This window comes from Vidua chalybeata, chromosome Z (genome assembly GCF_026979565.1).
Source record: "Vidua chalybeata isolate OUT-0048 chromosome Z, bVidCha1 merged haplotype, whole genome shotgun sequence".
In the NCBI taxonomy this organism is placed as follows: Eukaryota; Metazoa; Chordata; class Aves; order Passeriformes; family Viduidae; genus Vidua; species Vidua chalybeata.
In genome coordinates, this window is record NC_071570.1 from 57,139,784 (window position 1) to 57,152,091 (window position 12,308).

At 36.1% G+C, this 12,308-nt stretch overlaps 1 protein-coding gene across 3 annotated transcripts in view; it reads right to left on the bottom strand.

Annotated features, from left to right (window-relative positions):
* Positions 1–12,308, bottom strand: part of DMXL1 (Dmx like 1) — a 77,453-nt gene that overhangs the window by 43,258 nt on the left and 21,887 nt on the right. For all 3 annotated transcript variants that reach the window (XM_053968744.1, XM_053968747.1, XM_053968745.1), the window contains exons 8-16: positions 11,468–11,657; positions 9,814–9,982; positions 5,467–5,679; positions 4,449–4,702; positions 3,674–4,358; positions 3,029–3,150; positions 2,395–2,484; positions 1,990–2,092; positions 128–244 (exon numbers count right to left, since the gene is read on the bottom strand). In XM_053968744.1, the coding sequence (XP_053824719.1) occupies positions 128–244; positions 1,990–2,092; positions 2,395–2,484; positions 3,029–3,150; positions 3,674–4,358; positions 4,449–4,702; positions 5,467–5,679; positions 9,814–9,982; positions 11,468–11,657 (1,943 nt within the window). The remainder of the gene's footprint in view (positions 1–127; positions 245–1,989; positions 2,093–2,394; positions 2,485–3,028; positions 3,151–3,673; positions 4,359–4,448; positions 4,703–5,466; positions 5,680–9,813; positions 9,983–11,467; positions 11,658–12,308) is intronic.

Below are 12,308 nucleotides of genomic sequence, written 5' to 3' on the forward strand. Positions count from 1 at the left end.
GATAGAATCTTGTAATCAAATGCAGAATCTTTTCAAAAAGATGAAACATTTTAGATTACACTGAACAGCAGATATTCACTAGACAGCAGCTATTTTTTAAAAGAAAACAACAAGAAAGAGGGCTTACCTATTGAGACAGGAATTGCCTTCAGATGTAAATGCCACATATGTAGTAATGAATGGTTTTGTGTATACTCTATCACTATTAAGTAGAATTTTTCAGAGAATCCATTCTGCTGTTTTCCTGGTGAAATTGAGAAAGGGAAGATCATAGGGGTTATTCACCTGAAAGCAAAACTAAATTTTGCTGGCTAGCAAATAATCAGATTAAGCTAACGTGAACTAATACTGAAATGCAATGGCCTGACTCCATCTAACTCTTACATTAGCTTGTCCGTTTTTTACCACAACCAACAAGCAACAGAATTACATATACACTCATGTAAGAGCTGTTTTCTTTCAGAGATGACAACGCATTTGCCTGTCTTTGCTATGTTTAAAGTTAAATCCCAGAATGTAGTATCAACACAGTATAGTCTAGAAGAGAGAAAGCGATACAATGCTTCTTCCTAAGAATTTACTTGCCCTAGTTATACACAAAAAGAAGATGCGAGTTGTACTATCAATAGTGCCCATTTCTGGAAAGTTCACCCATGTATTCTCTTCCCTTCACATAAAAGTCAACCCATTAGGACCAAGATGGAAGAGTTAATTTAGGGACTCTTTTTCTTCCCCTTTAGGGATTCCTCTGACCCTTTAGGTGTGTGTATACATAAAACATTACCAAGAATAAGCTGTATTTGCCCTGTGCTTTTAACATTGCAGTAGTTATGGTACCATAGAAAAATATAAGTGAATTTGTTCTTTTTAAAAACAATATGAGGTAAATACCTTCATGCATTATTAAAGAGGAAAGAAGAAAGTGCTACAAAGTAATTTCAAATTCAAATGCATGCAAATAATACAGTTCTAATTTAACAGTTTTTCAAAGGGTCAATTTAGCCCAATTCCTTACATGGATGGCACGCAGCAATCTAGTACAGAGTTTCAGAACACATACAAACGTATACAGTTGTCTAAGATCAAATATTTCCCTGTTTGTTCTAAAATTATTTCTGTGTATCATACTCAAGATGTACACGTACAATTATGCTGTAGAGTAACACTTTTTATGTCCTCTATTTTGTTTCTTATTTTCAACATATCAGTTGTGTTTTCTGAACTCCACTGAGGGCTGGGATTATCTCCATTACTCCAAATCTCTTCCTCAGGTAAAACCAGCCTGTTCCAGACCCAAATAATCACTAAATATATCCAATTTCCCTAAGTTCCTTTGACACTTTTCCACAACTCTGCTTCCTTTAATTCAGGACTCCTGTCTAGTACTGCAGATGACCTGGTATCACAAACTTTACTCTGACCTCTTTTTCCCCGCACATTATTTCATTGGAACAGAACAATGTGATGCCTACACAACCAAATAACTGAGGCACTCCACCAAGGAAAACGAGTAATTTCTTCTAGAGCAGTTCAGATCTGTCCAAGGACCTAGAAATCCACGCACTACTCACAGTATTATAGTGAGGAGGAATTGTTTGGCTTGCCATTTGTTGTACCATGCAAGGCCTGAGGAGCAATATTTAGCTAATGTAAAAGAAGAGCATCCACCATGACAGGATAAGTAAGTTTTGTCTGTTTTATACCCTACAAGGCTTCATATTTAAAATCCTTTCCCCCTTCATGATAAGGGACTGCTTAACACAGGACACAATGGGTATCTTGTGATTTAAACTACTTGATCTAAAATTTGGTTGCACACAACTCAAAGGAAATGAAACACCCATGAGTTTCATCAGTTTAATTCTTCTGAAGATCTCAAATTAAGGTATTTGACATTAAAATTATAAAAGCCATTAAAGAAGTTTTTTCTTCTGTGGAATGAAAAGTAAAACACTGTCTTCAATGTTCTATGAAAAAAAAATTCTTTACCAGAGTCTGATGAAGTGTTCTTCTTTGAAGGCATTTCCTTCTCCTGATTATTTAAAATAAATTCTTCTTGAAAAACATGGAATAACTGTGTTTTTCGGCCATGCTAAGGAAGTAAAAAATACACAAGAAGTGAACATCCTGGTGGTATACTTTTCAAGATTGCTCTCTAACACAGGAGCTTTTAACTTGGTAAGTTAAACACATCAACAGATGACTCCTCATGAAAATACATTCTCATTACTCACATTCATTTACAAGTACTGCTGAAAACAAGTACAAGAATATGTCAAAAACAGTCTAAGTATCCCACATTTACCTAATTGAGAACTACAAGTATTGCCTTTATTATTAATGCTTTTTAAAAAGCTCATTATGACATAAAATGAGTATAGCAGAAGATCTTACAAGCTCTGTAATGGCATCCAGTTCAATGATACATCCTGGGCGAGCTGTAGATTGCTGACTTATGATGTTAAAAACTTCACCAACATATTTCTGTTTGAAAAGAATCAGAGGGGTGGTCTTGTTAACTCCTATGCATTTTTGTGGCACAACCTCCTAGATAGGTGCAACATCACTATGCAAATGTTAACTAAAGCATAAAATACAGACTAGTTGTGATTGAATAAGAACATAGGTAACATTCCCTGTTTTATGAAGAGCACATTTGGTTTTGATGGCTGAAAGGTGACAAGAGTATCTAGAAAGCCCCACATACAGCAATTTATTGTCCTTTCCCTGAAAGCTGCATTGTTGTCTCGACTTTTCCTCAGAATGGCAATGCATCCACAAAGTTATTATTCCTTGGGGTGTGAGCACTTCACAGATACTTCCCAATCAAACCTTGGCCTGCCTCAATATGCAGAGTTTGAGATTAAATGAAATATAGTACAGCTAAAAAGCCTTACCTAATCTGTTTTTACAAGCAGAATAATCTGTGAAATCCTCAGCAACCAGCTTAGTCAAGTCACCAAGGCTGAGCTTAGTGCAACTGAAAGAAGTCATAACATGCAAAAACTTGAGATGGCTTTTCACTTACAGAAATTTCTGGATTAGAAAGCTCACAGAGAAGTTTCTTAGCATCTATTACAGCTTGATATAATCTTAAATGCTGTCCGTCACTAGCCACAAAGCAGGCACTTGGAGAATTACAGTATGCACCTGAAAAGCAGGAAGAAACTGCTCAAATATTCAAACACCATATGGCTTCATTTTTTGTTTTTGAACAACAGGGATTTTTGAAGTTATGACGAAAAACAATACACCATAAAAGAAAGTCCTCTTAACTTCTATTCACAAGCAAGAATTACAAAGTTTAAAGCTGTGCTTAGCAACCAAATCAAAATACATGAAAGGAAGTAAGAATTCCATTAACAAACTAGAGCTAAATCTCCCTCAGTTTTTAAATCTTCAGCATGCTATGAAGTATGCACTAGTATCTAAGAACTTTTCGGCATAAGCTTCTAAAATATCAAATACATAAAATTAAACAGTAGAACATGGAAACTTTTTACACAGGAATAAAGAATTCCCAAGTATCAGCAACTTGAAAATTTCATAAAGGACCCATGCTTAACTTTCTTTCCAGTACATTCAAGTATCTCTGTATTATCTATTAAAGTGCATTATTAGGTTATATTAATTTTATTCTAGAATACTTCATAAATCAGAAAATTAAACTCACCAAGGCAATAGCTGGGTATAAGTGTGGGCAGCCATGCAACATTAGAAAAAGCTGAAACATGAAGAGAATTGATCCGAGCAAGTTCAGAAACTCCACCAGAAAAGGACAAAGGCCCAACAGGATCTACTCTCCATAGAATAAGTTCACTGTAAACAGCATTGGGATCCTGGGATGTCACATTTGCATTGCCTCTACTCTGAGGTCTTACTGGTGACTCCTGAGACTTAAAAGACTCATTTGCCTGTATTGCTTTCTCAACATCTGGTGAAATTAGAGCATTGTGATGTGAGGTTGTAAGCAGCAGTGGTAACACTGAGTGGCAAGCCAAGTCGTTAAGATGAAAACGGTGACCACAATATCGGGATTTGTGTGAAATACTGAGTACAGTTGAAAAAGCAGATTCTTCAGCAAAACTCACAAGCCACTGGTTCAGTGACCCATCTGCATGTTTGGAAATCATCATAACATTAGGTGTGAAGATACTTAGTTTTAAGCTGTTGGTTGATTTACTGTGTCCAGAAGAAATAAGCATAGATGAAGATCGTGTAAGGCCAGGAGGCTTTTGTTTGCCTTGTTGAATAGCTAAGTCAACATTTTTGGTACAAGCATACATCACTATACTTCTGCAAAGAGAGTTTGCATCACCCGTTGGAAATGCAACAGGAATTCTTGAAACAAATGACACCTGCAATTTTAAGAAAGAAAGACTAAGTATTAGAGTTCCCATCATACTTTTCACTGAACATCAATGTAAAATGCAGGAGGAATAAAGTACCTGCACCTGGCGAAACATGCCAGGCTGGTATTCATCCAGCCAGTCCACATGCCATACCAGCAGGGAGCCATCCATAGGATGTATACTGAAGAGCATGTCAGCATTTTTACTCCATTCAGAAAGCAGAACTTCAATTTCATGATCAAAAATAGCAGAGGATAAAGGAACAAGGCTTGAATAAGGAGCAGCTTTCTCATCACTTAGTTCCTTCTTCTCTTGGTTTCCTTTTTGTTCATCTCCATTTTCATCAGCTTCTAAAATACACACACACATATATATGTGCACTGAAGCACCTAAGCATCATCTATATAGATGTATATATAGATGTATATAGAGATATACATACTCAAAACCAGAAGTATAATAAGCAGCATTATTCAGGCAGTGGAGCTAATTTCAGGCCTTTTATAAGCTACCCATATGAGAACTAATTTAAAAGGAAGAAGATTACAATCATATATCCTCTAACAGAGCTCAGTGTCTAACAAACCAAAATAGTTTATGTTGCACCTTAATTTGAAATATTTTTCTTTTCCCCTATTTTATACAAATTTTTGCATGCATAGACAGAACAAAGGACAATAATCGCCAGGATGTATATATTCAAATTAATTGACTTGTACTATGTTATAGAATAAAGCTATTTAAATTCGCTGTACATTAATATCTAAATAAAGAAAGTTAATTCTAAAGTTGCTCCTGCTTCCTTAATATTGAAGTAACATTTTCATGGGAAGACCTCCAGTCAAGCCTAGTTAAATAATACCGTTTTCAGCACAAATAACTCAAAATTGCTAGAACAACTATGAAAAGAGAAATCAGAATTTCCAGATACATTTTTTTAAAGTCACTTGGATACTTTCAGTGTAAGGGAAGAAAATGCATTGAAATGCCACTGTAATCTGTCTGTACCCTTGCATGTCAAGTTGCCAATCTCTAACTTCCGTCCGGGGGAACATTACAAATTACTTTAAAAACTGTAATCCATTTCTCTATATGACATATGTCTGACATTTACCTTCTTCTGATCTGCCATCCATTTGATTAGAATCCTCAGCATTAGTCTCAGGGGAATGATGTTCAAAACTCCTTTTAAGTTGTTGCAAAAACACTTCCATAGATAAGGTAAAATGAAGTTCTTTGTTGTTTAGCCAGTGTACAATAAAAGGTCCACTTTTTTCTTCATTGTCACCAAGACTTAGAGATGTGATAGAAGGCAGTAGAGGAATATCTACCAGAAAAAGATACTGATTAACGTTTTTGAGAACTAGGTAAGTTAGGTCAAAAGATAATTTTAGAGAAATGGTTTTTAAGAAGAAAACCCACTATGAAAAAAATAAGTCCACGTATATTGCCACTTGTCATTCCCAGCACCAACACCATCTGCTTTGAGACTTGTTCCACACAGAGGTTCTTTGGTATGCTTATGTTAGGATAACAGTAGAGTCCTGCAATGTTGATGTAATACTGTGCATGCAAGTTAATTTCCTTTTTTTTTTTTTGCTACTACAGCTCAGTATGAACCAAATAATTTAAGCATAATTTTCCAACATTTAGTCCACAATGGATGCTGCAGTACATATACACTGTAACCAAAGACCACAGGGGTTTACACTAGCAAGAATTAGTACAGAGATAAGACAATACCCTCTGTAACACCATCACAAAACCCCAGGAGTTCTAGTTCTGATACATCATGTTAATTCACATGGCTGTTTGATGGTATTTGGTGTCCCACGTTGCTGTGAAAAATAAAGCAGTAATCACAAAGTATGTGACAGAAGCAAGGATCAGACTGCTGCAGAGTAACATAATCTAAATTAAAAAAAAGCAGACAGGTGATTTACTGCAATTTCCCCAAATGCGTGATACAGCAACATGTTAAAATCTCAAACTGCATGTAATTGCCACCTAGAAGTCTCCATGTATAGTTTCATCTCCTTCTGCTATTTATGCAGCATTACTTAAATTCCACATCCTGGGAGACAAAATACTTTTCACCCAAAATCTGTTGTTTCTATCAAAATCAGCAATAGGTTTGAATTACTAATTGTCCGATATAGCCAAAGAAAACTGCAATTGAGTGCACACAGATAAAAGAGCACCATGACAACCAGCAGTTTTGTTGTGGGTAGGGGATACAGCAGGGGAAGGGGGCAGAAGTAGCACAGGTCATTTAAGAAATACAGTACAGGCTAATGCCAGTCTCAAAAGTATCATTATACATTCAGAAAGTAACAGAATCTGAAGGAAAAAATTCTGCTGACAACCTTTGAAAGATGAAGCTACAGTAAACGTAAACTAGAAAGATTATTTTTCAGATACTTTTTAAGTATTTATCGAAGTCACTAAAGAAATCACTTTTTTTCCAATTTCCATCTAAAACTATCAGCTTCTAAATGATGTTCAGCTCTGGACGTTATTATTAATGAATTTCTATTTGCTACATAAATCACAATCTCTCTTCCCAGAAAACTTCTAAGTCTTTGAATTCAGTAACTTTTTCTGTAATTGCCTAGAGACAATTTTGTCCAGCAACCACTGCTTATTCCTTTCACAGAATTCCACCCAGGCTGAACACCAGAAAAAGTAAAATTATAGTATAAAAGTAGGTCTCAAAGATTTTTGTTGCATGTTGTATTTATTCTTATATATTTTCTTACATGTAAGTATATATGAAAGCATTATTCTTCAAAATGTGACATGAATGAGAGATAAAACTGTTTTGGCTTTAGTTTTTATCAGATACTTTAAAATGCTGTGTAAGAGATCACAAACCAATTTATTTCAAATCAAATGAAAGGAAACACAATTAGGTTTTTGGATTAAATTGAATTTCAAAAGGGCAAACGAAAAGGCCTACTTAAAGAATGTGGTTAGACTTAAGAGGTACTTAAAGACTTGACTGTGAGGGAGAACGCTTATTTCTTCAAATTAAGATTTAAAATGTGAAAGTTATTCTACAATAAAGAACAAGCTGTTATCCTCCAATCAACTGAGTTAAAGACCAAGTGATCCAAAAGACATTAAAACAGATATTGATCAATATAGATAACTTAAAAAGAATACAAGATTAGAAAAGCCAAAGACAAGTTTTAAGTAGCTAATTTTTCTAATCTTTTTCATAATTAAATTTATCCTCATTCTGTGAGTTTGCTGCTTGGCATATTCATACTGCAAAGTTTATCAAAAGCAAAATTAAAGTTTGCATAGTTGTGCTGGTTTTGGCTGGCGTAGAGTTAACTTTCTTCATAGAGTCTGTGTTTTGTACTTGTGCTGAACACAGGGTTGATAATGCAGAGATGTTTTTTTGTTGCTGGGCAGGGCTTACACAGAGCCAACACCTTTTCTGTTTTTTGCACTGCCACACTGGCCAGGAACGTGAGGCTGCATTGGACACTGGGAGAACACACAGCTAGGACAGGTGACTGAAACTGACCAAAGGAATACTCCAGACCATATGATATCATGGTCAGTGCTTGAAGTGGGAGGAGGAAGGAAGAAGGGGGAAAGTTTGAAGGGACGGTATTTGTTATCCCAAGTGACCCTTAGGTGTGACAGGGCTCTGCTCTCCTGGAGATAGCTGAAGATCTCCCTGCCCATAGGAAGCACTGAAGTCATTCCTTGTGTCTCTCTGGTCGTGTATGCAGCTTTTATTTTCCCTATTAAGGAAAACAAGGTGGAGATAAAACCTATTAAATTGGTTTTATCTCAACACAGAAGGTTTCTAGCTTTTACCCTTCTGATTCTCTCCCCAGTTCTGCAGGGAGTGAGCAAGCAACTGCCTGGGGCTTGGTTGATGGCTAACCATGGTTAACCATGACATTAGCTATTCTGTATAAAAATAAGAAATGCTTTAAAAATAAGTAAAAAAATATGGTCAAAGATGAAAAGATTAGCTAGCTCACTGAGCAATCTGAAGAGGAAAAAATATAGAGGAGATAGACAAATCTCCAAGAAGCTTTCAAGAAACTTTCCTGTGTGCCATTGGGTAGCAACAAGCAATGACTGGAGACTTTTCCTGTAGAAATATGATAGCACTGATGGTACAGCACAAAACTGTAAGACGTTTCCTTCTGGTAGGCTGGATGTGATTCTAGTCCTGTCTGTTAAAATGTGAACCAATGAACCGCTACTTAAAATGCTGAAAATAATCAAGGAGAAAGTGTTTAGAGCTTTGCTTAGCACAGTAGTGTTAATGGAAATCACTTGTTCTTTCCAATCATACCAGACTGTATTCCTAGAAACATGAACTAATCATTAATGCTCTTAGCTGAAAATTGGCCTTTCAAACAAAGTTAAGTAAGAACAGAAAAACAATACTATAAAACAGAGCTTAATTGAAATGCCATTTCATATTGCATTTCTAGTCAGGTCTTCAATGAGCAAACACACGCGTCATTTACAGCATACACAAAGGTATGATTGGAAAGACAGAAGTATCAGCAGCTATAGGGGATTTTCCTCAACCCCTATCAACATGTTGTTCCAGTGCAAGGCAATATCAAAGTTTATGGAATACAGGGTGAAGTCATGTTTTGTTTGGTTCAGAGACAGAAGTACATGAATGTGTGGTTATTTCAGCACTAAAGTGTCAGGTGCTCATTTTAAGAAGCTTAGAGATTTTTTTGTTTTATCAGTGTGTTCCCAGTATCATACACAATTCACAGTAAATTTTATCTCCAGTTACAAATACTTAGTTTTCACCATTTTACACACTATCAATCTCGCTTAAAAGATGAACAACATAAAAGACAGGATTACTGCAGTGGAAATTTATTCAAATAATTTCATTACTATAGAAAGTTCTTTCATGCAAAAACGAAACCAACATACTAGCAATTTTGCATGATAATATAAATACTGAACTATAGTAAAACGCAGCGAATGCCAGATCAGGGAAGAAATGATAATGTCTGGACTCCAGATCAGAAGGCTGAAGGATAGCTTTATTAAAACTATATTATATTACATTAATATACTATTTAAAGAAATATTATTCTACATACTTACTTCTTACTTACCCAACAAACTCATGACTCTCTGCTGAAGAGTCCAAGACACAGCTGGATCCAATTGGTCATTGAACCCAAACAACCTTCACCAGAATCCAATCAAGCAATCACTTCAGGTAAACAATCTCCATACCACATTCCACAGGGGGAAAACAAAGGAGCAGAGATAAAGATTGTTTTTTCTTTTTCTCTCTTGTGCTTCTCCAAGAAATCCTGAGAGACAAAATTATGTCTCTCTGTCCAGAGAATGTGAATGTCACACTGAACAAATACATCTGCTAAGTTTCCAGAGAGAACACATACCTAACAGCAACTAGAGTTCACTTCATAGCAAGGATTCCATTTCTTACCTGTGGCTGGATTGATACTGGCAGCAATATGGTAGTGGCAAAGGGCATTTGCATGAGGAGGAATGTTCTGGTGAGCTTCATGAGGATCTTGCTGATGCAGAGCATATCCAGTATGTGCTACAGCAGCACCCGACCTCCTCCTTCCATGTCGGAAGTGCCTCAGGTTTAACTGCATGAAGAATAAGGCATCATTTAAAATCCTTTCAAAAAGATAAAGCAGATTTAATCTGTAAGTAGTTTTCTAGGCACTAATGAATTATATTTTTCAGTTTAAAAGCTAATTTAAAGAATCACTGGAGCTTCCTGCAAACTTCTGCTGAGTCTGCAGTAGAGAGAAACCAGTGCCTTTGGATTTATGAAGGCCCATAAAATACCTTCACGTAGTAACTACTTCATACTTCAGTGCGCAGACAATGTTCATACACTTTTTACACTTACACAGAAAATACTCTTGTGTTTCATAAATACACATCATGCTTATTCAAGATTCTGAACAACGCAGCAATACTGAGTAGTCTCATTTAATGAAAAACTGGATCCATACTTTGGATCTAATCAGATCAGCACTTCAACACCCCACAAAAGGCCCCAGTGCATTCTAAGGTCTTCCTCTTTTACACAAACACTTGTTTCCAAGGGAAAGAATAATATTCCATTTTTAAGACTGACTTACACAGTTCAAGCCTTTTGTGCTGTAGACATCTATGTAAGCACCCAAAGGTAAACAATTTGTTTAAAAATGGTGTTAAGACTCTTGACATTGCTTTTGATTTGCTGTGCTTTCCATCTTCACACAGCATGCTCATGTCGAACAGTCTTCTCTCAATTATCACATAATTGCTGTTTCTGATTTCTAATGTTGCCTCTTATTTTCCACACGAACAGAGAAATTTCTCCAGCTTCCTTTTTCCTCCTCTCTTGGACTATTTCCTTTTCTCTGTTGTGCCTTTCAGTCTGTCATATTTTTCAGGCATGCTGCACTATTTTTCAGGTATAGCATGCACTAGGAGCATGCTAAATACATCACTCCATTAATATAAAAGCACAATGCCCACATATGCTCTACATACCTTTGAAGCAGACCATTAATGCTACACTTTCTTCCTGATTCACACTGGTTAGAAAACACTACCTGGTAAGAATCACTTGCCTTAATACTTATCAACAGTCTGCTCTGAGAACTACAGCAGAAAGACTGTTTTTCTTTCCTCCATATTACTGCTTTTCCAGTTGCAGAAGTCAGAGAGAACATCCCACAACTTCAGAGGTAACTAGTGAGCCCCTACCACATGTCTTAAGGCAGCATCACCCTTGGCTTTCACATAACCTATTTATAATGTGTGCTAAATACTGCTCCTAGCCCTTTGAACTAAATACTGCAAAGCATTCTTCTTCAGTCACCAGACAAAAATAGGCAGTTGTGACTTTGAAACAGAGTGTCTTCAATGTGAGAAGCTCAGCAGAAGAGCTGTCAGCTTAGCCTGCCCAAGGAAGATTTCAAGGAAATTTACCCTTTCATAACATTTTATGCACGTCTCTGGTATAAAGGATTTCAGCTTGTGATACATGTCTGAGTTACAATTACAAACTTGTCTAAAATTTGTCTAAAGGTTTTTACATGTGTTTACTCTCACTGTTCAATTTCATTTCTTACCTCCAATGCACTCTGCACTTTTTCTTTACTTGAAATATTTCTCTTGAAGTTATTTGTGAAGTTCGCTGCTTCACTCCAATTGCTGTATCCTCCCCCATACAATAGACTGTCATTGGGTAACAAAGTCTCTGCCCAGAGACGACAAACATTATCCTTACAGCAAGTCAGGAGTACATTGCAGACAGCACCACTAATGAAAGAAAATTTAAGGAGTGAAGAAGCTGCTAACTATTACACAGCATCAAAATAAACTGATGTTTCCAAACAGTTTTCCACTACCAGTCTTTCGAATTGCACCAACTTACAGATACCGGCGCAAGAAAAACTCATCAACGTATTTTCAGGAAAATAATTTATGTAGGAAAGGCCTTCCCCTCTGTTCAAGTATCTGACCATAAATCACCTCAAATGTCATCACAAAATAGTGCAACAACAAATTGTGGATTTTAATTTAAAGAAAAATTCGTACCTAGAATAGCAAAATGTAAATTTTTCTCTTTTAAAGTCATTCACATAAAAAGCTAATAATATTCGGGACACCTGATTGTAATTCCAGATTTTACTGGTATCTCCCACTTACGAAATAATATATATCCAAAAGAGAGAAATTCAGATAATACCAGGAAATCAACAGAAAATTTAAATCTACAAGTTTTCCTTAGTTACTATTTTTCCAAGTGTAACTTGTGTTAAATACATAGCCAAAAAATTCAATTAGAATTAGATACCGGAAAAAACTATGCAGATTATCACATTTCCAGGCCATGTAAGTTCACAATTTAGTTCTACACAAGGCTCGAAAGCTATGATTAGACTGTCCAGCAGAAAATCCCCTTAGGAA